We start from the raw sequence: 26,890 nt of genomic DNA on the forward strand, positions 1-26,890 counted from the left end.
TCATTGTTTACATTGTTTGTTTTCTTTCAATCCGTTATACTTGTACCAGAAGTAATGAAAAATCAGTTCGTCATGAAATTCCTTTAAATGATATGGCCATGCAAGAATGGAATATTAGTGGATAAAAGTAGAAACTTTTACATATATACATGCAGTTAATCATTTTAATCATGATCATTGTTAAGGAAAATTTGAATTATATTAAACGTTTGATCCAATTTTGGATCGATTTTGAAACTTTTAATACATGTATCAGGAATTATAAGTATTGTATTAATATGTATGACTCTTAGCAATGTATATAATCCCACATATTCTTGAGAGCCTTGCACTTGACCATAGTGAATGCCAGACTTGACTAAGAATACTAACAAATCCATGACCTGTCTGTTAGAATTTACATGTGTAAAGATTATTTAATAAATGTTTCTGAAATATTTTCTACATATATATATCTTATACTGCTATCCAGACTTTCTCAATATGTAGACACAAAGTTTCAGAAAGATTGATTTTGAAGAGAACCAAATTCTCATTTCATATTTTATTAAATAGAAAGATCAAGTTGAATCATCATACTGATTAGAAAAAGTGCCATGTTAATGTTTACATGTTTATTTTTATATATTTTCTTTTATCAAGGTTTATAAAGTATGATTGTCCACAAGTTACCACAATGATTTCATCCAAAACATGAAAATTTTTACTTTTAGATATTGAATAGTTAAGCTAACACATATAACACATTAGTGTCATAGACATAGTGACATACTGTATGTATTAGGAATACCAAATTAATGATTGACATGTGTTTTTCAGGACTACAGCTTCCACAGAAAGTCTACACCAGCTATCAAGACAGCTAAATGGTCTTTTGGCAGAGGTATAACCATTGATTTTGCTATTTACGAAAAGGTTTTCGCATTGACGAAATATATCAAATCAATTTCGTCAATTAAATTTTGAAAAAATATTTTCACATCAAAATACTATAAATCTACATGTACCTGTCTTTATGTATTTGACAAGTTTATGACCCCCACGTTATTAACATTTTCAACAGGTGTTACAAGTTGTGATTACAACTAATCCGCTTATTGCCATCTGATTGGTCACTCTTTCGTTAATTATTAATAAACCTCAGAAATTGACCTTCATAATTATTTCCCCAGGAAAATCAGTATAGTCATGATAGTTTCGTCATTTCATCAAAATTGTTGCCCCTGTATGGATTGCATTTGAATTTCAATATTTCTCAAAATATTACAATTTGAAGTTTGTTTGTTGTACATTTTTGTAGATTCGTCATTCAAATGCATTTTCATCATATTTGATACAAAGGTTCATCAAAATCTTTCGACAATTTCCATTTAAGATATGGAACTTTATGCTTCCTGTACTCTATATAACTATGAAAGTAGTAAACCTGATCTTATCTTGATTTGTTTACAACTTCCTTTCAGTTATTATAATCCTTCCTAAAAGGATTTTATACAGTTCCAACTTAATAGAAATGATTTCCAAACACCAATTTATACGTTTTATAAGGATAATGATTATGCAGTGATATAATTGTTGCAAGTTAATTTCTGCTGTGATTCCTTATTTAAAAAAAATGAATTCAACTTTTGTTGTTTGGGAATGTCCCCTGGAACAAACTGAAGAGAAATTGTGAACAAAATGTCTGGATCTGATGTCAGAATGTTTCATAATAAGGGCCAGTAGTCCAATACAGTCAAATCATAATCATACAATACTGACTGCCAATCATACCTAAGTCCTTTAAAATCTGACAAAGTCAAAGATGAAGCTAGTGATATACATCCTTGGTCCCTTGCTGTTACACAAAAAAAAGGTTGATTTTTATAGTGTGCAAGAGTGACTAAAGCCCTCAATATCCTAGCTTAAACCCTGTGTATAACAAACATTTGTGTTGCTGTTTTAATTTTATAGTTGTAAAATGGGGAAAAAACTAGCTTTTAAAATTTGAATAGATACACAATCTTCTAAAAGACCTCTATAAAAGGGGATCTCCAGAATATGGATATGATCCAAAATGCATGTACATGTATTGTCACTACATCATGCAAAGGTCACACGCATCAAGAATTTGTTGCTTATTAACTAAAGCAAGATGGAATATTATCATTAGCTGTATTTCATACAATTATTGTTTGAGAAACTCATTTCATGTACTAACTAATGTTGTTGTGGTTTTTTTTTTAAATAAAAGAAGGTTGTGACACTTTTACAAAAATATTAAAAACATATACAAAATTTGCAATTGGTAAAAGTTGAATGTTTCATTGCTCTTGCTGCCAAGTTCCATCGACTGCTGCATACCATAGAAAAATGTATCCATGAATTTTGCCACGCTTTATATTTTGAATTACTTTTTTTATTCATTAATATAACTTTTAAGATAATTATCATAATTCCATGTTTAACTAAATGAAGAAGTCATTATATTTTAGTCCAGTGCATTGATCGGAGCAGATGATTTGGATACATCAAGTGTAGAAGAACTTGAAGTAAGTAACATAAAATGTGCTTTATTTTCAAATGAACATCTGGGCAACCAACAAATCAATCAATCATTTTAGATAACTTGTTGCCATCCCTAATATAAATGAACAATATTGTAATATTTATTAACTACTTGACACACCAGCAATCAATTAGATGTTTTAAGGTGGGGTCTTAAAAACAGTTTGATATTTACCTTATCATACCCCCATAAAGAGGAGATTAATTGCATCTGCTATTCTTCTATACCCTCCCATCCATCAAATGAAATAATTGTAATTTTCTTTCAAACTACCAATTACAATCAAAAAATTATATTTGGTATGAGGCTTTATGTGAGCATGCCATAAGCAGTGGTATCATATGGCGCTATCTATTTTGTGGCTTTGATTAATGTTAGGAAGAAAATATAAGAAATTATATCCATATAATAACACTATATGTGAGTAGATACTATAATATGATTGTTTTACAGAGAAGAAATCAAGATCTTGCTGCATTGTTAGAGAAACATTCCCAGGCTAATGAGCAATTAAATCTACAAATACAACAGATAGTAAGTGATTTATTGTTATGCTTACTAAGAAAATTGAGTATGGAAATGAGGAATGTGTCAAAGAGACTACAACCTGACCATAGAACAGACAACAGCAGGAGGTCACTAATAGGTCTTCAATGCAGCGTTAATTCCCGCACCCTAAGATGTCCTTCAGCTGGGCCCTAAACAAATATACATACTAGTTCAGTTATAACGAACGAGTTACTAAACTCCAAATTGTACACAAGAAACTAAAATTAAAAATAATACAAGACTAACAGAGGCTCCTGACTTGGGACAGGCGCAAAATTGCAGCGGGCTTAACTACTAGCAGTTAACTGACATGCCAGCTCCAGACCAATTAAACTGATTGAAAGATCATGTCTTCATTATATGAATATCAGGCACAATCCCTCCCATTACAATGCGTTAGGGGTTTAGTGTCATACCATCATTACATATATGAGAAGAACATAACCCGTGTCATTAATTGTCATGATGTTTTGTTTACATTTAATTCAAGTTTTTTTTGTTATTTAAGAAAATATAACATATTACATTGTTTTTAATCAACGCTTTAATAATTGATATTACAGACCAAAAAGTCATTGTTATGTAAATGTGAGTAGATAGACCGTCTAATTTATTTTCCTTATACCCTACATAAGCCTTTTATTATTACAGAGAGATCATTCTAAAAATCTACAAGGCCAACTAGAGAGGGAAAGGGAAAATTTTCTTACAAAACAGAAACAGGAACTAGGACCATTAAAAGAACAACTTCAGGTAAGTTAGACATGCAAGTTTTCAGCAAGCTGATATTTGTGATGAACTATTGGTTCTTAAAATTATTATATAAAAGGCTGCGATTTGGTATGATTGACAATGAGCAACTATTTGACCGAGTATAAGCTGACTCACAGTCTCTCTATTTCATGTTATGCATGGGTAAGGAGTCAATAATTAGCACATTGCTAGTAGATATACATGTTATGATGACATTACACCTTTATTTAGTATTAGGACTGTACACTAACCAATTTCTGTTTTTATGCATTTGTCTTGTAGAAAATACCCTGAATATAAATGTCAAAGTATAAGAATATGTGAGAAAAAAAAACAAAAAAAAAAAGAAAAAAAATCAAGAAAATAGTAGACAAAGAGGGCTAGGAAGTGCTAAGCAGCATGTAAAAATAGAAACAGTGGCTTTGTCTATCAGACAGTTGCCAAGTACAAACTGCTGATGCAGATACATTTTCTTTATCATTAAATGTTGTGGCATAACAAAATGTCTTTTGATTTCAAGTGTAAAAAATATGAGAAATAGTGAAGTTGAAAGCAGAGGTCAGACGTGGACTAATACTGAAAATCATAAATATTCTTCAATAATTACATTAGATGTATGTTTCATTATAATACGTGATTCTGATTGGCTAACTGCACACCGCGTGTTATTCCTTCAGCAATTGCATCACTCAATAAAACTTATCATCCATGATAACACGTGGTCCCACAATAAAGTGCACATGTGAATTAAATAAAAAACAATATAAAATTCGTGTTTTCATGACCATAGCTAAAAAATGTAATTATAAGTATTGAATGCTTCTTTTCGTAACTTTATAGGGTTGTAAATGCGTTGACCGTGCGTACATTTTTAGAATTAAGCGCTTCCGCGCTTCATACAAAATGTACTTCGGTCAACGCTTTTACATCCCAATAAATTTACAAAAAGAAGCATTCAATTCTTAAGTAACACTGAATTAGTACATTAGAATTTATTTACATTTATTTGAACTTGATTTATACTTAGATTTCTTTTACCTTTGATTTTTACTAGGTGCATATACAAACAATTGGCATATTAGTGGCAGAAAAAACTGAAACACAATCACAGTTAAACCAGTCACAGAAATTAGCTGAGACCAGGTTTAGTAAGTATCCAAAATAACCTCAATTGTTCACAAATATGTATTTGATTGACATTAAAAATTTTGAAATTAGTACATGAATATACATCTTCTTAATCTTTTGAAATACATTTCCATACAATATGTACAATAGTTCTTTTGATGACTGAGTTGTTTACATCATTGGTTAACATTACCAAGTATTGTATTTTAAAGAAAACATTTAAAATAATTAGTTTTGGTTAATAGATATTATTAGGGAATCTCGATCAATATTATATCTTTGCATAATATATTTAAAACAGATGAAATAGAAGAACTCTCAGGAAGATTAAAAGCTTCAAGACAAAGAGTAGCAGATTTAGAAAGAAGTCTCTCAACAACAAGTTCATCTAGTCAACAGTTTCAAAAGGTATTATACATTTTATCAGTTAAGTGGCTGATGCACTAAAACATACATGGGAAACTGGAAAGGAAATTACAAAATGATTTAACCAACTATAGAGGCATTTTTTTCAATTTCTCTGAAATATTGACTGTACTAAAAAGAATATGATACTCACCCATACTTAAAATTTCAAAGTGTCTTTCCTGAATTAGATGCATGTTTTAAGGGGACAGCTTTTAAAACATTTTGTAGAGAAATTTTGTATACAACAATTACTGCATTTTTGGGAGAATTTCAGAATATTGCTGTAACAATAATGAAGCACTTTCACATCTTTGTAACTTTGGATTTAGAATATTAAGTGCCACACCAAAGTAACTGTTTTTCTTTGTTTGTCAATCAAAGTTCTCATTCAATAAATTGATGGTTTAAACATAACTAACATAAATTTTGAATATAAGTTTATTGTATGTACAAGTTTTTCAAGTTTTGACATGATTAGTTGTGATTGCTGACTGTGAAAGCCAATGGTTATCAATGTATTCAGACAAAAGAAATTATAAGCATAGCCACTTTTTATTGTCAAGCCTTCGACTTTTGTTGAAAAAGCGAGACTAAGCGTTCCTACATTCTGTCGTCGTCGGTGGCGTCCACAAATATTCACTCTGTGGTTCAAGTTTTTGAAATTTTAATTACTTTCTTAAACTGTACTGGATTACTACCAAACGTGGACAGAAGCTTGTTTATGATCATAAGATAGTATGCAGAAGTAAATTTTGTAAAAAATAAAATTCCATTTTTTCCGTATTTTACTTATAAATGGACTTAGTTTTTCTGACTGAAACATTATATTCACTCTGTGGTTAAAGTTTTTTAAACTTTTAATAACTTTCATAAACTGTACTGGACATGGACAGAAGCTTATTTATGATTATAAGATAGTATGCAGAAGTAATTTTTGTTGAAATAAAATTCCATTTTTTTCGTATTTTACTTTTAAATGGACTTAGATTAATTTTCTGCCAGGAAACAACACATTCACTCTGTGGTTAAATTTTCAAAAAATTAATAATTTTCTGATCAATATTATTTTTAATTTGTACCAAACTTGGACAGAAGCTTGTTTATGACCAAAAGATAGTATCTAGAAGGAAATTTTGTTAATATTTTGTACCTGTGTATCTATATTTTACTTATAAATGGACCAATTTTTTCTTTCAGTTAACATTACATACCATTTGCAGTTTAAGTTTTTAAAACATTTATTAGATTCATAAACTATCCTAGATTTTTACAAAACTTGGACAGAAGCTCCTTACAATCAAAAGATAGTATCAAGAGGAATATTTTTATTGATTTTTTTCCTCATTTCTGTTGAGCCTGCAATTTTCAGTAAAAGTAGGCGAGACACTGGGTTCTGCGGAACCCTAACAATTTTTTTTAACATCAGCTTGAAACAGTAGATACCTTTTGTTTAAGTAATCATTATCCATCTACTTTGTGTGTATGTTTAGTTTCAATTGTGGAGATTGTAATGTTTATATATATATTTTCCTCAAAGAGTGAGATAAGAAGTTAGTTTATTATTTATTTTATTTCAGAGTAGTAAAGACTATGCTAAAGATGTTGACAGATTAAAATTGGATTTGTATAAAGCAAAGTAAGTGAATAGAAAATGGTTAACTTCTTGTTCTTTAAATCTCTTGTTAAATTAAATAATTGATGATTGATTTATTTTCTCAACAATTATTTTATAAATAATCAGCATGAAAAAGGAATAATTGTATTTTCAAAGACAAAAGGAATTAGAAACAATTAATTTGTATAGCAGCACTACATTTTTATGTGCAGTCTTGGATAGTATGTTTTCTGGCCTGTACTTTTGTTTGACTTTCAAATTCATTTAATTAGTCATTCTGTCCCCTAAAAGGTTAAAGGTTAAAAGATAACTCTGAAGTTGTGGTCAATTCATCTTGAAGCTTAGTAATCATAATCATTATTATATGAAATTTAAAAAAAATGTGTTTCTTTCAAATTATGGTTTGAAACAGATTGCACAGAACATTGAAATTATATAGTGTTGGAAGGGCATGGTGTCAATGGACTAATAGCCATTTTGAGTGTTAAAAATGTTTACAATAGTGTAATGAAAATAACTTGCCATTTTTCGCGTTTTACAGCAAATCAAATGAAGAACTGCAACAACAGACTTCTGAGTTGTCTGGTAAACTTCAAGCAAAGGTAGGTAATCCATGATCAAGAAGGAACAAAATGCAGTCAAAAGATAAGTCTTGATAGGGCCTCTTTTTGACCTTTTGCATTAGAATATCAAAAGTTGCAAAGTTACAAATCTATCAAAAACTTCCTTCAGCTGTTCATTAGAATTTTAAAACAATTAATCATCTAAATTAGATGATCAATTGTTTTAAAATTGGTCTTATATATTTTCATTAGAGCTTTACATGTTTTACATGTTATACTGATGGCAGTCTTATGATTCAACTTTTTTTAATGTGCAACACCTTAGAATAAACTGAGGCAAAATATACCAGATAGACAAGCAAAAATCATAAGGTTAAGAAAAAGGCAAGTATACCGATGCAAAACCCAACAAAAACACCAACGAAGGTCTGAATAACAATACATAGAAAACTAAAAGACAGCAATATCTTGTATGTGTTAATAAAAAGGCAATACATGTATTGTACTGTATTCATCTACACATGATCTATGACCTTTGATAATATGTCTTTAACTTTGGAATTTTGTGTATAAAATAAATGGTTTTAAAGAGTTTTCAAACTATATAACATAATTTATAAACATTTACAGGTGACTGAATGTACAGGATTAGAACAGTCAATTGATGAACTGAAGAATAAATTAGAAATGGCGGAATTATATAGTAAACAAGTATCTAGTCACCAGGATGGAGGACAGGAATCTCTCAAAATTGTAGAAACACTAAAACAAGAAAAGGAAGAATTACTCACTAAAATCCATGAGGTATGATCAAACACTCAAAAATAATTGTTACATTCATATTTGTGTTCTTTATGGGAATTTCCAATTACTTTTAGAAATTTTTTATGCCCCATTTATGGGCATTATGTTTTCTGGTCAGTGCGTCCATTCGTTTGCTCTGTCTCGCTTCAGGTTAAAGTTTTTGATGAAGTTGAAGTCCAATCAACTTGAAACTTTAAAATAGTAGAAATGTTCCCTATGATATGATTTATCTAATTTTAAGGCCAAATTAGAGATTTTATCCCATTTTTTGGGTCCATTGAACATATAAAATGATAGTGTGGATGGGGCATCCGTGCACTTGGGACACATTCTTGTTTTACTATGGATTCATTCATTTTTGTTGATACAATATTTTATGGATCTAGAAAAAAAAATTATGGATACCTTATTTTGTGGTTTGACAATATCTGTGCAGAAAGTTGTTGGAACATTAATTGACAATTTATTGATTCTATAGAATATTTTTTTCATTCACGCCCTATGCGACACATGGCGCTAACGGGAGTTGTATTGTATATATATATTGATTTTTTTATCGTGATTTGTGTATGCAAAGTTTATGGTGACTTGAATTGTTTGTCTTAAAGTTCAGAATTATTTGTAAGCTCCATATAACTCAGGTATTGGAAAAGTTACACTCCATATGTTAAGGGAAACTTTTACAGTTTCTGATTAAGAAATGTTCTGCTTTATTTTGGTTATGTAAATGGATGGTTGTTAATTCTGATTAATAAAACCAAAACTTTGTTGTTCTTTTATACCTTGAATACTAAATGAATGATTCAAATTGTTATTGATAAGATAATAAGACAATTCTATCTGGTTTTCAGTATACAGAGGCATTCCAAAGAGTGAGTACAGAAAAAGACCAACTAAGTGAACAATACCAACAGTACATGGACCAGTTACAGGGACATAATAAAAAGTTAACTGAACAGGTAACTCACCACAGGGCTTTCATAAAATATTTCCACCAATTTTTCAATCCTGTTTTTTACCCCTTTAGACAGTGTACCCCATTACAAAAGATGGACATAACCTTATGATAAAGCCTTTAAACTATTAAAGGACTATTAACTTCATAGACTGCATACTTTTTTCAGTTTTTCATGCAAGAAGGAGACTACAAGACCAAAACTAAAAATTGATATGAATAAAGATTTGATGAACAGTTGTTTCAGTAAAAATATGAACAAGACATTCTTTTGCGTTGAAGTCACAGGTACAAATGTATTAATAAAGCCAACATCACTGAGTTTACCAAAATAAAAAAAATAATAGCTGTGATCTTTGCAAGAATTGGATGCAATGAGACCAAAAAAATGACAGCTAATACATTTTTTATGAACTGTTATATACACATATTCAAATGTATAGTAATTGTTTGTTACTTGTATTTTCTATAGATCACATCATTAACAGAGGACAGAGAAAATTTATTAACAAGTCAACATGACTTAGAATCTTCAGTATTAGAATTACAACGACGAATAGGTAAGTAACTATAGTTTGATGTGTAACTTAATGCTAGTGGTAGAAAGAAAAGTGTGTGGCTTTTTTTTTAGAGTAATTGCCCTTAATATACACAAGTTAAACTTATAAGCTCTCTTTATTGCTGTGATATGTAAACTATAGAATGAGATATGTACATGTATATGAAATCTTTTATGGACAATTGTTTGCTCTACAATGTTAATATCATCCCTATATAAAAATGTTTGGTTTTGAAATTTTTATTGTTTCTCATGTAAGTTATTCACAAATTTTTAAGAATCTGGGCTATCAAAAGTTTGACAAATTTGTTATTGATACCTGTATATAGGTTAAGACTGTATATAGACCTTTATGAGTCAACTTGTTAATTTTGTTATTTGACTGCTGTTTCATTGATGTATAAACAGTTACTTCACATTTTCTTTCTTGAAAGCATTCAGTAAAAACCTTAAAATGAATAAACCCATTTTGTGATTCACTAGAATTATTAATGATTTATAGTCAATTGTAAATGGGACACAAATAAAAGGATTTATGTGTATTTTTACAGAAGATGTTGATAGCAATAATACCAGTGCCAATAATGATTTGATTCTACAGAAAGATAATGAAATGCATCAATTAAGAGAAAAACATGAGGATTTTATACAGAAGTATGAAGCACAGATGAGAGACAACGTCCAGCTTAGCAGGTAAATTGATTAACATTTAATAAAAGAAAGTATAATAACAAGCATGGGTCACTCTACTGGTTGTGCAAAATTGTCAAATTTTGTATAGATTAAGTATGGAAAATAGAAAAAGTGGGAACACAGGACTTGTTTTCTTGCTACATTTTAAAATATATAAATTCACAATGCTTTCTATAATGAAAGTTACTTTATCTGATTTATCTCTCATAAAATCTGAGTTATCTCCCCTTATGTGGCAAAGTTAAAAAAAAAAGCGCTTCGTCATGTGTGATATATGTAAAAGATGCAAATGATATACAATTGGTTAATTGATAAGGTGGTCTAAACTGTCAGTCTGAAGATATTTTTATTCCCAATTTATGGGCATTATATTTTCTGGTCGGAGTGCCCATTCGTCCATCTGTCTGTCCCACTTCAGGTTAAAGTTTTTGGTTGAGGTTGTTTTTGATGAAGTTGAAGTCCAATCAACTTAAAACTTAGTACACATGTTCCTTATGATATGATCTTTCTAATTTTATTGCCAAACTAGAGATTTTCCCCCATGGTGACGTCACGGTCCATTGAACATACAAAATGATAGTGTGGATGGGGCATCCATGTACTAGGTACACTTTTTAAATATATAAAACATTATTTTTTTTTTAGCATAGGCACTAAAAGATTGACAAATTATTTGTATGATAACTTATTTACAGACTTTTAGAAGAAAAAGAAGAAAAGATTACACAGTTGGAAGACAGGATGTCAGAAGTAAACAGAGAAGATGGAGACAAAGCTCATCTACTGGAGAGTATTCAGAGTAACAAAACAGCTCTCAGTCGAGCACTTACTCAAAATAAAGAACTTAAACATCAACTAGCAGAACTACAGAATGGTTTTGTTAAAATGGTAAATATTTGATAAGAAATTATGTTTCATTGGCTGTTTAATCTTCTTTTATGAGCAACCTTTTATCTTTATTTAGTGCATTGATATAAAAGGAATAATCTGATACTCAGGATGAGACATTACATATAGCACTTAAGATAATAGTTGACCAGGCAATATTTAAAAAAAAATATAAGTTCGTAATAACAATGATTGTTGAAATAACTTATACTGTTACTTTTACAGAGTAATGAGAACATGGAATTGATGACAAGGATACAGTCAGAACAACATAGCTCTAAAGAATTGTTTTGTAAACTTACCCAACAAGAAGATGAACTTCGAGTTTTGAGAGATGCTGTAAGATTTTAAGATGTCTATATTTATACAACTAACCTTAGCAGTATTTGTATTTAGTTTATAAAAAACCACACTCTAGTAGGGGAAAATGGCCGCTATATTGCATTTACCTTGTCTGATTGAAAATCAAACTAATATGTCTGTGACACTATTGCCAGGTACTTATGACAGAAGTGACTTCATATTTGGTCAGCATCGAATTATCAGTCAAAAGTTTTAAAGGGGGCACTTTCAGATTCATCAGAAACTTACTGTTTACCTATACTTTGAATTTTTCAATGTGTTGATTGGACTTAATATTTATATGTCATGTTTTATTTGAAAAGTATATGTAGCATAAAAACTAAATATCTATGCTGCAACATAAAGCAGTTGCTATGATATTTAATTTAAATAAAAGATATTTCATTTCATCCTTTGCCATCAGTCAAATAGTAATTGAAATATTAAAAAATGGCTTAAGAACAACCATGTAGGTGGGGTTTTTTCAATTGTATTTTGAAAAAAATAATCAAATATAACTCTCATTATTTTTTCCATAACAGTTATCTGTGAAACAGTCGAAGTTAACAGATTTAGAACATTCTACTCATGAGGCAAAGAAGGAAATGTACCAACAAGAACAATTACATGATAGACTGAGACATTATGAAGCTCAAGCTCAATTGGTGGAAAGTCTGGGTAGAGAATTACATAATTCACAGGTATTCAAAGAACATCTATATGTACTTTATGTCAAATAACTTCTTCATGTCCCTATGAAGTCAAATGCAAAAGAAACATGTTGTTACTAAAAAAAAATTATGAGCCAGTATGAAATAGAAGGAACGTGAGCCACAAAAATTCTTTTTCAGTTAATGTCAAAATCATTCTATCGCTATGAATAAAGGATGCATAATTATTTCAAAATAAATAAATTTGGTGTATTGACTGATTGGTTTAAAGTATAACTTTTATTTTCAATGTTGTCAATTTTTATGGCGACACGCCCACTCCGATCTTGTATATTCATACGCCAACATGTGTGTTATGTTGTTATTTTTAATATATATAATATAAAAAATTATTTGAGCCTTTTTTTTTTTATAGAAATTTATTTATAATTAATGGCAATAATTTATTTTGAATTTATTGAACCATAAGATTAATTTTATGGTTCAATAAATTCAAAATAAAAAATAGCCATTCATTAATTAACTACAGACATCAAAACAATTCCTTAAGGATAATGTATTGATAATTTAGGTGTATATTTCAGATAATAATAAGAATGATATAAAAAATATTTGTCAAATGATTTTACTTTATTCAGAATTAAATCATAACTACTTTTATGTCTAGGATATGGTAGAAGCCCTCAAAACCCAGAACAGTGAGTTGAGAACCATGTTAATTAAAGCTACTAGTCATAAAGAGAATGGTCACACAGACTCTGAGGAGGAGAAGAAGAGGGATGATGTGGTAAATATATAATTACACATACCACAATTTTTACCAATGAGAAATAAGTTTATGCTTCAAAAATGCATCAAAAATTTATGTGAATGTCCTAAGGCTTGTGTTAAATATAAGCTTTGTGAAAAGAATGGGAAACAAATGTAAATGTTTCATAGATTTTATGTGAAATGAAAGATGTGCATTCACAAAATATTTTCATGTAAAACATCATTTCATTTGAAATTCATGTAAGTCATGCTTGCCTATATAGCTATGTACTCATGTAGCAATCATATCAATCATACAATTAATGACAAAGGTGATTCATCTGAAAAAAGGCTACACATTTTAAAAGATTTTACAAATCAAATGTCATTTATTATGATATGGATGATAAATCAACAGCCTGATCAAGAACTAAAAATTGATTTTTTATTTACAATGGAATATAGTGTAGAAAGGGGAGTGAATTCCCCTTTCAAACTTTTCATAGTGCATCTCTTATAATTTATATTTCCCATGACCACATTTAAAAGTAATGGTAGTTTCATATAACTTTGCATAATGAACAAAATGTCAAAAATGAAATGCATAGAAAATAAATCATGGATTTAATTTGTTTGCATGTACCATCATTGTGTCATTTTAGGGCATCATTTGCATCAAATTTGCTTATTGTATTTATCATGTTGTTATTCTAACTCTCCCTACATATTTTTTTAATTAACTTGATATGTTTTATCTTTCACAGATAGATTCCTTATCTTCAGCCATTCAACAGTTAGAAATAGAAAGGAACCAACTAGTAGAGAGTCTTAAAGAACAGAGAGAATTATCTGACAGTCTGTCTATCAAAGTATCAGACTTACAAGAGGAAGTTGTCCAGAAAAGTAATAAAATATATGACAACACATTTTTTAAACACATAGAATATAGAAACTTAATCTTCTATTGAAACATAAAAATCTTAAAGGTTGTTTAACCATTTGCAGACATTTACTTTAAAGAGCGTTCAATTTATTGGGCAATTGAGTACTGGAAATTCAGATATTATTGAGAAAAATGCGACAGTGTTGTAAACACAATAATTTAAACTCGCATTTTGAAATATTTTATATGAATTAAACAGGATTTTACTCAAAATCGTAAAAATTTAAATCACATTTAAGTCTTAAATAACAAAATCGCAATAATGAATGCTTGCAATAATTTCTGAATTTACAGTATTTATTTTTAGCCTATCAGTTTAGATAAAAGTCATCTTTAAACTGTTATTTTCAGACACTTTAGAATTTTACAAGGTGTCAAAATAAAATGTATTTATGATATTTGTGTAAATTTATAGTATTAGTCTAGTTAAATTGATTATATATGCATTAGATATTCACATATATATCCTAAAAAATAGTTCAATCATTCTGAAATTCATAAAAATAGTTTTATATATGTAGAAATATTGTAAAAGAGATGAATTTATACTGTATCAATAAAAGTCCTTCAGAGAATTCCCCATTCTTAATCTTTGATAGAAATTTAAAAAAAAAAATATTCAGGAATAAGGGATATTTGGACTTGCATGTATCCATACTGTTACTGTTTCTCAGTGTCATATTTTGTATTTTCAGGTGCATTCCTGTCAGAAGATTATAATATAGTCAGTAGAGTAGAGTATGAGCAGTTAAAACAAGCCATGGAATTAATACAGGTATATTGGATAATAATGATTACTTAAAAATACCAAAATTATATTATAGAGAGTTTTTAGAATAAAATTCAAGTGGACAGTACAATTCTAGGACAACTGAAAATATATCAGGATAAGTGTAAAAACTATACCAATGAAACTAAAATAAAATGAAGTCTTGTAAAGCCCTGAATCTGTTGCTACTGAAAGTTTTATCCTGATCCATATGCAGCAACCATCGTCTTGTTTGGAAATCTAAAGTCCTCAGAGTAAAACACTGTACAATAAATGAAATATATGGAAAAATATGTATAAAAGCGCTTCATACTAATAATGTGCACACAGTCAACGCTTTTACAACCCTATGAAGTTACAAAAAGAAGCATTCAATACTTATAATTACATTTTTTAGAAAAGATAATGAAAACACGAATTTTATAATTGTTTATTTAATTCACCTGTGCACTTTATTGTGGGACCATGTGTTGTCATGATTGAAAAAGAATAAAGTATTATGATGAAACATACATCTAATGTAATTATTGGTATGTTATCATTTTAAAGGTTACAAGTTTATGAAATTATATTCGTACATCAATGTCTTTCATACAACAATAACAAAAACTGAAATCTATTGAATTGATACATTTTGTAATTATTCAAAATTATATCATAAACCTATACTTAATTATTAAATAATGATCCTGTTAAAGGGATACAATCCCACACTGATGTTTTGGAATCTAAGCATAATACAAAGGAATGTCACTCTTGCATACAAATGGCACATACATATAATTAAATTACTGCATTTGTGATCCACTTTCAATGAAGATTCTAAATTATTAATATAACCAAAAGTTGTTAATCTATAGGATAGTGAAGACTAATGTAAGCTAACCCAATGTACAATATATTTCTTTGAACTTTTTTAAAACTTACCCAGTAAAATGCTCGAGCCACTTGCCTTTCATAGCTCATAATTAACGTTTTTACACAATATTTTAAGAAAGTAGTTAAAGATTATTTGGTTCTCAAAGTGTAAGACGCAATAAAAATCATATGTTTGCATCAACTTACCCAAATACAGATTTAATTAAGTCCTGAACATTTCAACATAGTTTGTTTATCTTTATCAATACCAGTTATAAACAAATCACAAGTTCATGTTAAGATCCGACTAAATACCTATATCCTGATACCGTCAGGTAAATACGCTAAGTCAAGGTCAATAACTTTAGTTTCAGTTGACAATCCTATGTCCTATAGTAACGATACAATTTTTTACCACACAATATTTACAGAGGGACCTACAGAGATGGCTCCCATCTCAATGATGTCTAGTTCAGGTTATCCCCAAGTATCATTCATTTAAAAAATCATGCTTGAAAACTTGTTTAATATGTTTACTGATAATTTGTAAGTGTCTAATAAGTTGCCTATCTCCCATGTTATACTTTATGTTGGAAGAATATCAAGTCTTTTTTTATTCATTATTATTGTTGATTTTACTTACAGAATAAGTATATGAAAGTGATGAGAGATAAGGCTGAGTTATCAGACAAGTCAGATGAACTAGAACATACAGTATTACAGCTACAGGGAGAATCAGAAACTATAGGTATAATTTAGTTTCGGTAGAGGGGGGGGGGGCAATTTTAAGTCTTGGGGAAACATTTTGAAATGGAAATTTTAAATCTGAGTGAAACATAGTTAAATGGCAATTTTAAATCAAATGGAAGCATAATTTTATATTAAAAAAAAATAGCAAATTGAAATCACAGTGATTTAAATATGAGAAATATTTTTATATGACTTGCCATGGAAACTTTATCATGCAATCATACTGCACTTCAAAGATATCGGCAATTTTTTTTATATCTGGATTCTGTTTCATTAGGCAAATTAAACCTTTATATTTCTGTTGTTATGCTAAAACCAATAGTTGTTTGTTAAATCCAAACAAACCGGCAAAGTGCTTAATATTTTGATTGTCTTAACACAATTTCATATTTATATATACATATTTATATCGGTCAGGTGAATACATCTCCTTATATCACCACCAGAGGGCAATTTTACAGCAGAGAGAATTACAGAAAAACGATTATATTTCACATTTAGCCAAAGACAGAGAAGAAATGTCGGTAAGTTTGATGAATGACTAAAAAATAGATTTGTACCAAGACCAGAGCAAAAACATTATTTTCATTAAGTAAATTTACATTTCACAAAGTGAAAGGGCAGGGTTGAACCATTAAAGTATTCTGACTGTGTACACTTTGAAGCTGGTACTCTATTTCAATTAAATACTCTGAAAATGTCTTTTTAATGATATTGTGCACCCATTTTGTCTTCATCAAACAAGAGAAGGACTTTGCAAAACAAAAACTTAGACTTATAAATCTGTACAAATAATACAGGCAAAGATTGATGAAGTTGTTAACCCGACACTAACATAAAGAACTTCAATTTCTCAAATACCAGGTTTATCTGTTTTATTTACACTATTACTGTAATTTAGTGAGATAAACATATTTCATACTGTTGTCTAAATGAGTAAGTTTTAACCTTTTCAATTATTATTCAGTTAAAACTAGGAGAACTACAGACACTAATGATGCAGTTACTAGGAGAGAAAAATATGTTACATAATTATCATGAGGAATCGTCTATAACCTCCCCTGATGTCAGTATACAACCTCATCTTAGTCAGGAACCTATGGTCAATGGTACAGGTATGTTAATTAATGGTTGATGGACTTTTCTAACTTTTATGATAAAACAGACTTATTTTGGCTGATACTTAATTTTTCAGTGTTGAGACATTTTTCAACTACTTCCCCCTCATTTTAATTTCAAGATTTTCAAATTTTCTTGATGTGTTTAAATAAGGAAAGATCCAGCTATAACATTTTTAGGATGATTTATATATTTACATTATTTTTCTACTGTGGAAAACTATTTGGTTAACAATATTTTAAAGTATAAAAGTTCCATGTTAGTGGAATATCTTCAAAGCTCAACATAAAAAATAATTAAAAAAAACAAAAAAAAACTTTTTACTAGTAAATATTATTATAAACATTTCATAGAATCAACATCATTGCAAATTATATATATAACAATGTGATTAACCTAGTCCATGCAACTACAGAGTGTAACCATCAATTAAGAACAAATAAACGAAGGTTTGAAAAATTATTATTATATAAAACAACGCTTTAAGATGGTTGTCTGAGGTATTATGTCTTCAGGTATTTTATATTATGATGAAGAGAAATAAACAAGTATATCAGTGTGTCACATATTAAATACATATTCTTGGGCCCTTTCTGTTCAAAGTTGATTATTTTCCAGATTGGCCCGATTATACTAGTTCAGAAGAAGATTCAGACAGTGAAGTGGAAACCATTGTCGGTGGACAGGAAGGAACAACAGACACTTTAGGGGAGGAAACTCCTCAGGACCATATGAACCACAACCACCACCATCATAATCATGAACATCATAATCACGAACATCATCATCATATGACAAAAGACCAAAGACCTGATAAATCAAAAACTAGTGAAAATACAGAAGGCACTGCCACAAAAATAATGAACCTATTATCAGAAATAAGTCATAACAATTATACTGATCGAACTGTTGATCATAACTTTTTACCTTGTAAATATTGTAAGGGGAAGGTTTATAATGTATGAGGTCACTAATATTGTAGATTTTAACCAATAGAATTCATTGATTTCATGATCAGAGAGTTGTTGGCATAGGTCATGATCAGTAATGACAGACCAAGCTACCTCAGTTGTCAGTGAATAAGTCCATTCTGGTAATGGATTCAAAAAATGAGTGTGAGGGTTGCTTATCGTTGCTAGATACCCACTGAAATAAAAGTGGCTGTGAATTATTTTATCTGTTTTCATGGTTTGCCAGAAAAGCTTTGGTTCATGGGCTTTTAATTTCACATTCCAGGCTTGCCATGTAGAAAGATCAACGAAAAATTTTGTCATTCAGATGATTATTTTTATTTAATGTTTCTTGTGAAACATGAAATCTTCCATGAATAAAAGTACTTCAAGCTAGTATATTCTAAATTTGGGGACCAATGCTGTCTACATCTTATAAGAAAGATAAACGACTAGAACATGTATGTCAAAATGCATGAGTGTAAAGGAATAGATTTATAAGCTTTATAGGAGATTATAAAAAGGATTCCAGGAACATTGTTTTGCCTTACTACATTATTAAAGTCATCAATAACAAAACCTTGCATCAGACTAAGGAGTGCAATAAAATGTTGGAATAATTATATACTCTAAGACTTTTTAAATAGTTTTAAATGTTCCAGTTGTAAACTGAGTTTGCTGATAGGTAGATAATATTTTGAATCCAACTTCGCTTCAGTATTTTCATGAAAACATTCATATTCATCAGTGAGAGTTCTGCTTATTTGTAAACATTGAACAAAATTGGGCTAATTTCTTTGTATTCAAGTGCCTATAAGCACTAGGCTAACAATTTTGATAACAAGTTTATGCCGGTTGTTACTGATAGATCCATTCACATGTTTTATTATTTGATTTCATGGTGAGAAGTCCATCATTTTAAGGTTTTGTTTGTTTTCATCAGTTTTAAATTATTATTTTTTTTGGAAAGAATTAGAAACGGTTATTGTTCATCCATTGATACCATTGGTCACCTCCATTTATTCATTTCAATGTCATTTCATATACCCTGATGAGTCTGACTGGTGAATGTATCCGTGATATGTTTATCCACAATGTGTCTTTTATAGACCAAACTGTTTAGAAAGTTAACCAACAAATAATAGGTAACTGGATTGAATTATGATATCCAGAAACTGAATATTCCATGCCTTGCCATTTGTTTATTATTTTGAAAAAGTGTCTTGCTCTTTCAATTTTATTTCTATAAAAAAAAATTCCTGTCACAAACAGAAATGTGTTTGCTCAACTCATGCCTGGGTATTTAGGTCTTAAGGTTTTTAGCATAATCTGTGATATCTTTATTTATCTATTTTAGTACATGTAATATGATCTTTATTAAAAATTCAACATGACGAAAATTAAAAGTATGTTTCTGAGCATGCATTATTATGGGGAGTGCTCTTCACATGTATAGGTACTGGGTGTGCTCGATGTACTGTGATTTTTAGGTTATAAGTCAAGTTTTCTTTGAAAATAAGGCAGTGTTAATTTAACCCTCTCTGTTTTTTTCAACCAAGTCAAATCTTGATTTTTGTTTAAAAATATGTCATATTCCACAAATGCAATAGCTTTCTTCAAAAGCATCTGTTTCCTCATACTGTATTTAATTTGCTCTGAAGGTTAAATATTTCATAACTGCTTACAGAATCATAAAATACATGGTTACTTTATAGAAATGATCACATTGTAAGGCAGAATATCAATTATGGTGATTCTAAGGAAATGAAAACATACATAGGTCAAAAGCTTGAAAATTAAAAACTGCTGGTACAGTTATTGTTGAATAGCACCAATCATACAAAAAGAACTGGATGAAATTTCAGCAAGGTACTGCATTAAGAAATATATGTACAAAACAGACTTCCAAATATATATATATATATAATGAAAGCAAAATTAATATATTGTTTCTCTATAGTATTGATATTAAAAAGATTTTGATTTCATTGTTCTTTATAATTGAACAACCTTGTACAAAAAGTATTTTATTTATAGCTGGCCTATTATTATAGTGGGGAAACTGTATATCTTATGTATATCAAATGCATTTAGGAAAAAAAATATGTTAATAGTACAGATGTGTATGAGTCTTGTTTGTTATTTATAAGTTAAGGGAATGTAAGTGAGATCTATACTAGAAGATGCATCTATATTAAAAATGTAAATGGCTTAAGATATGTCTTAAAGATTTAGCCAAGTATACTTCAAAATTATCAAATACATAGTTCAACAAGTGTCATATATACCATATCATATAAATTCTGAACTCTGTTTAGTTAAGTTATTGTGCTAATAAAACCATGATTGCAGTGTGATTAATAATTGGTTGTGATGGGTTGCTGTTACTCCTAAATCACTACATTCATAGATTGTTAAACTTGTTAAAATAGACGGCCTTTGTATACAATACAATACATCATTTTCATTATCAAGTGATATCTATCATATTATGTTATTTCAAAGGGAGGCTTGCTTTATTTCTTAGTTTTTAGTTAAATTTGAGGAAAATAGAATCGTTATGGTGAATATGTTAACTTTTCACCTTGCAAAGTTGATAAGACTTAGAAGCATTTTTCATTAATACTGGTCTTTGAACTCTTAAACATGTGATTCCCAAGGAATTCTAAACCTCTTTTTAATGATTTAAGAAAGACAAATTATAAAACTATCAATTTTTAAAACATATTTCATTCTTGAATATAAAGTTCAAGCATTAGTGATGAATATTTTTCAAATTTTCTATTTTTCTGTTTTCATGTTATGAATAGATTCTCTTCAATGTTATGTTTTGAATTTTATGCATTTAATAATTGAAACAAACTTTAGGTATTTTAAATGGTGATGATAAGAGAAAACAGTTCAGCCAGAAAGTTGTTTAGAAATTTATTCCAAACAGTAAATCTGACAATATTAAATTTAAGGGTATGCCATTTAGGCTGCAAAAAAAAAACACCTGAAAAACATTGTTTTTCTTAAAAATTTGCCACAAATACTTGACATAAATATCCACTAATTAAATTATTTCACCTTGTTATACTCTTGAGATGGCTATCAAAACTTATCAGTAAAAACATCTTTAGTCTATGAGTCTCTATCGGATCATTTATAGATAAATCTAATTTTACTTTACATGGACACATGTTCATTATATTTCTTTCAAAATCAAGAACATAATGAAGAAACTTTTGAATCTACATTAATAGTAAAAAGTAAAATCACGAAAATACTGAACTTAGAGGAAAATCAATTCGGAAAGTCCATGATCACATGGCAAAATCATATAACAATATGCATCAAAAACGAATGGACAAGAACTGTTATATTAATTAAATGTCTTTTTATATGAAATTTTCTGTTTTCTCATTTGTCAATTCCCATATACTATATTACAATAGATAATTGCCAGTAGTAAGGTGCTCATATAAATACATGAAGTAGGATGGTACACTTGTTAGCCTTGTAAGGGGATTATTTGTTAAAACATTTCATTGTTATGTATAAGTATAGATTTTCCTTATACTATGCATTTTATTTATTTATAATAAAAAGAAACCAATATCATTTGCATTATTTAAGTTATTTATACTGCATTTAGAATAGTATAGTGCCCATACCCGTAGCCAGGGGGGTTCGGGGGTTTCGGACGAACCCCCCCTTGAAAACAAATAAGCACTGTTAAAGTCAATGTTCTGTTCGAATTGTGACTGTTAAAGTTGAGTTTGTGAGTCCAACGAACCCCCATTTGGAAATTCCTGGCTACGGGCCTGGTGCCTGTAGGCCCATATCCAGTTAGATATGGAAAAATCCAAATAGCCCTTGTTTACTGCAGTTTATCTTGCACTGCTTGTCAAATTGGAATGAGCCATGTCGATTAAATAAAGGTTAAAATTCTAGAAAATTCTAAACACACTAATTTAATCATTTTGCTTAAGCAAATATTCTATGGGATGAATATGCAACTATAAGTTATTAAAACTAACTAGCATTTGTGTATGTCTAATTTCATTATTGTCGAGCCTTCGACTTTAGTCGAAAAAGCGAGACTAAGTGATCCTACATTCCGTCGGCGGCGGCGTCAACAAATATTCAATCTGTGGTTAAAGTTTTTGAAATTTTAATAACTTTCTTAAACTATACTGGATTTCTACCAAACTTGGACAGAAGCTTGTTTATGACCATACGATAGTATCCTTAAGTAAATTTTGTTCTTATAAATAGACTTAGTTTTTTCTGCAGGGAAACATTACATTCACTCTGTGGTTAAAGTTTTTAAAATTTTAATAACTTTCTTAAACTATCCTGGGTGTGTACCAAACTTGGACAGAAGCTTATTTATGATCATAAAATAGTATCCAGAAGTAAATTTTGTAAAAAGATAACTCCATTTTTTCTGTATTTTATTTTTAAATAGACTTAGATTTTCTTTAAGTTAACATTACATACAGTTTGCAGTTCAAGTTTTCAAAACATTCATTAGATTTATTAACTATCCTAGATTTTTATCAAACTTAGACAGAAGCTTCTTACAATCATAAGATGGTATCAAGAGGAAAATTTTTATTGATTTTTTTCCTCATTTTTGTTGAGCCCGCGATTTACAGCAAAATTAGGCGAGACACTGGGTTCCATGGAACCCTTACAAATTTTATCACTTACCTAACAATTTTTTCACAGATCAACAATGAACATATTATTTCTGAATTTAGAGAATCTAAATTGAGAGCATTTGCTTTGAGTCAAGTCAAACAGTGTCAAAAAAAAACAGAGATCTGGTATGTATGCCTGTGAGACAACTATCCACTAGAGACCAAAGTACCAGCAAGTAACCATGATGTTTTCTTTTACAAATACTATTAGGTATACTGTTATTATGTTTCATGTTTCTTAAATAATATTGTAGACTTGAACAACAATTGGTAGAATCACTTTAAACCAATCTAAAGATCTGGATACCTTTATTTAAAAACAACATTCAATATAACCTTAAAATAACTCAACAACTGTTAGACATGTACAAAATGTATTCAATTGTGATAAATATGTATAAACAGTATTAGACCGTTGGTTTTCCTGTTTAGCCATGATTAATTATATAGTCTTCAATATATAGGAGAGTGGTCTTTGTTAAAGATGCACTTAGCTTCAGGTGCGTTGTTATTAAACAAAAATTGAAATTAAACAAAAGAAATAAACCTCCTTATTACTTAGAGAGCGTAAAGTTAAACATGACCAAGTTGGTATACTTTAATTGTTTACATCTGTTTCTATGACCGGCTTTAAAAGAATAAAGTAGACACACGATTTAGGATGGTTTTACATCTAATAAACGTTTTATAGTTATAGAATGTAGCTTTTATATTTAAATCAGAGGTAAGTTTTCAAAAAGCGTAAATTTACAGTTGGATCTATAATATTCCTAAGCATAGATTCAACCGAAAGATCTATACTTTGATGCATGCTAATATAACAACATTTGCTGTACCAAAAATGAATTAAATTGGTAAAATGATAAATCTTTCCAATGATTCATAATAGCAGAGTTGTTGTGCGTGTTTGAAGAACAACAAACAAGTATCGTGCTACAAGTAAAATTAATTTTCAGTATTTTTTTCCCCAATTTTATAGTGGTTCACTTTCAGTAGTATTCTCAATCTGATACTCTATTAGATGATAGACAAACTTTGATAAATTGCGTTCGTCTGTCATCACATATTTCAAAGATCTTCGACGAAACTACTGAACATTTTTGAACCAAACTTCAACTTATTGATCCTTTTAGGTGTATGCATATTATGAAATAAGTAATTGTGAGTATCCATGATTTAACCAGAGAATTAGCAACACATACATCTAAATTAAATTGAACATTTAGTTAGTTTATTAATTTTTCCAAAAAGAAATTTATCTTTCGTCTTTTATCCTTTGTGATGTCCTTTTGTCAGAGAGATATTAAAAAAGCGGACCATGAGATGTTTATTTGATTTGCCGGACATTTATAATAATAACTATCATTTACGCCGTAACAATTCAAATATTTGGTAATCTTGACCATATCTACATGAGGACAGAGATTACATAAGATACATCATCGTTTATGCGGATACAAGTTCTATGTACATGCAGTTAAAAAAAATAACTATACTTTTCGTTGGAATTTTAACAATGGAAGTCAAAATTGTTAAGGTGTTTATACTGTTTGGATTGTTGTTAATTTCATTCGTCCTAGGATTTATACCTATCAAATGGATTTGGCATTTCAAAGAGAAAACAAGAGAAAAATCTAGAACTTTCCATTTGGTGATAAGTTGCCTCAGCTGTTTTGCTTCCGGTGTTTTTCTTGCTACATGTTTACTGCATTTACTTGTTGATACACGTTTGACCTAGGAAGAGAGTTGAAGGACGTCGAGACACTTTCAGAGTACCCAGTATCAGAGTTTATAATGGCGATTGGTTTATTGTGTATGTTAGCAACGGAACAGTTGGTCATGACGTACTAAGAATATACAGAAAACAAAGAGGAAACTGAAAATAGTCATCTTTAATACTCATAGAAACGAATCTTCCTTTGAAATGAACGAACGGACCGAAAACGATGCAAACAGACTTTCTCGACCAGAAGAACAAAAAATCTGTATGAATATGTCAAAATCTTCTATTGAAGGTTTGAAACAAGACAATACAACCTTGGGGAGACCCAGCGCAGGTCAGAATAAGATGTCACCCGCTGAAATGCACGCTTCACAGACCGACAATTCTGTGTTCAGATCAATATTGCTGATTTTAGCCTTATCTCTGCATTCAATTTTTGAAGGACTTGCGGTTGGGCTTCAGACAGAGACATCATCTATTCTGAAGATTTTTACTGGTCTTGTGATACATACAGGAGTCATATCTTTTACCCCGCCACATTATTTATGTATGTGCTTGTCCCAAGTCAGGAGCCTGTAATTCAGTGGTTGTCGTTTGCTTATGCGTTACATATTTATTTTTCGTTCATTTTTTTTACATAAATAAGGCCGTTAGTTTTCTCGCTTGAATTGTTTTACATTGTCTTATCGGGGCCTTTTATAGCCGACTTTATGCGGTATGGGCTTTGCTCATTGTTAAAGGCCGTTCGGTGACCTGTAATTGTTAATGTTTTTTGTGTCATTTTGGTCTTTTGTGGATAGTTGTCTCATTGGCAATCATACCACATCTTCTTTTTTATATTATCTCAGAGTTCGCTGTCGTACTGTGCATCAATGAGATCACTTTTGATCTTTTCGGTGGCATCTCCAATCGGTGTTGCCATGGAGTTGATCATAGATGAATTGGGAACTGGCCGTACGGTGACCCATAGTTGTTAATGATTGTGTCATTTTGTCTTTTGTGGATAGTTGTCTCATTGGCAATCTACCACATCTTCTTTTTTATATCTTCGCCTTCATTGGCAATAGGAATTCTAGAGGGATTGGTTTGCGGAACTTTCCTGTATGTTATGTTTTTCGAAATGCTTTAAAATGAATTCAGTTATTCAGACAAACGAATGCTAAATGTATTGTTCTTGTTTGTGGGGTTTATTTGCATGTCTGCCTTGCTTATTATTCATGACTGAATTATTGTTATTCTTTTAGGTAAGACTCGGTCGTTTCTAGATGTCCTACGCGATCTAATCAAAATTTGTGAATTCTGATTTGACAACAACAAAAATATCTTATAAATGGCACACCTCTCATTTGAAAAAATAGATAAAAGAATTGAAGTCTTCTTTATTTAGGGTAGCAGCAATCTTCATGATGCAATGCCAGTTTGAAAAAAGACAGTATAAAAAGAAACTGAGAAGGTGAAACAACGAAAAAGATGAGTGGATTTTAAGTGGGGCAACAGGCGCTGGCTTCCACTCAGTATGGGGTATATTAGCAGTTCTATGGTAGTTTGCTAAATCTATTCTTCGGTTTAGAAACGACGCTATTCTAAGCTTAGCATCTTGTACATATCGATGGTTGATAATAAAATTGAGAAAGGAAATGGGGAATGTGTCAAAGCGACAACAAACCGATCATAGAGCAGACAACAGATGAATATATGATGCCATTTTAGTTTTTATAATCGTTAGGTTGTTATCTCATTGACGTATTTCTCACTTCTCTCAATTTGTACATTAAGTGTATGTATAGTATCTATTTTGCAGCATATTTAATACATAAATGACTAGGTGTATACTGCAGTGACTCAGCACTAGCGGATTTGGAGG

At 30.0% G+C, this 26,890-nt stretch overlaps 2 protein-coding genes across 3 annotated transcripts in view; both read left to right on the top strand.

Moving 5' to 3' along the window:
- LOC134707747 (golgin subfamily A member 2-like) overlaps positions 1-21,267 on the top strand; it is a 28,086-nt gene extending 6,819 nt beyond the window's left edge. For both annotated transcript variants that reach the window (XM_063567772.1, XM_063567773.1), the window contains 22 exons: positions 820-883; positions 2,475-2,531; positions 3,002-3,082; positions 3,749-3,850; positions 4,905-4,998; positions 5,280-5,386; positions 6,964-7,022; positions 7,543-7,603; positions 8,195-8,368; positions 9,220-9,327; positions 9,796-9,883; positions 10,434-10,575; positions 11,271-11,463; positions 11,689-11,802; positions 12,348-12,506; positions 13,144-13,263; positions 13,991-14,129; positions 14,865-14,944; positions 16,442-16,544; positions 16,964-17,070; positions 17,514-17,661; positions 18,284-21,267. In XM_063567772.1, the coding sequence (XP_063423842.1) occupies positions 820-883; positions 2,475-2,531; positions 3,002-3,082; positions 3,749-3,850; positions 4,905-4,998; positions 5,280-5,386; positions 6,964-7,022; positions 7,543-7,603; positions 8,195-8,368; positions 9,220-9,327; positions 9,796-9,883; positions 10,434-10,575; positions 11,271-11,463; positions 11,689-11,802; positions 12,348-12,506; positions 13,144-13,263; positions 13,991-14,129; positions 14,865-14,944; positions 16,442-16,544; positions 16,964-17,070; positions 17,514-17,661; positions 18,284-18,630 (2,647 nt within the window). In that variant the 3' untranslated portion in view covers positions 18,631-21,267. The remainder of the gene's footprint in view (positions 1-819; positions 884-2,474; positions 2,532-3,001; positions 3,083-3,748; positions 3,851-4,904; positions 4,999-5,279; positions 5,387-6,963; positions 7,023-7,542; positions 7,604-8,194; positions 8,369-9,219; positions 9,328-9,795; positions 9,884-10,433; positions 10,576-11,270; positions 11,464-11,688; positions 11,803-12,347; positions 12,507-13,143; positions 13,264-13,990; positions 14,130-14,864; positions 14,945-16,441; positions 16,545-16,963; positions 17,071-17,513; positions 17,662-18,283) is intronic.
- Positions 21,268-24,819: 3,552 nt separating this feature from the next.
- On the top strand, positions 24,820-26,155 carry LOC134705931 (zinc transporter ZIP1-like). Its single transcript, XM_063564643.1, has 4 exons — positions 24,820-25,030; positions 25,319-25,573; positions 25,877-25,885; positions 26,094-26,155. The coding sequence occupies exons 1-4, from the start codon at positions 24,820-24,822 to the stop codon at positions 26,153-26,155; spliced, it is 537 nt and encodes a 178-aa protein (XP_063420713.1).
- The last annotated feature ends 735 nt before the right edge of the window (positions 26,156-26,890 follow it).

The sequence above is a fragment of the Mytilus trossulus genome, chromosome 2, assembly GCF_036588685.1.
Source record: "Mytilus trossulus isolate FHL-02 chromosome 2, PNRI_Mtr1.1.1.hap1, whole genome shotgun sequence".
NCBI classification, from domain to species: domain Eukaryota; kingdom Metazoa; phylum Mollusca; class Bivalvia; order Mytilida; family Mytilidae; genus Mytilus; species Mytilus trossulus.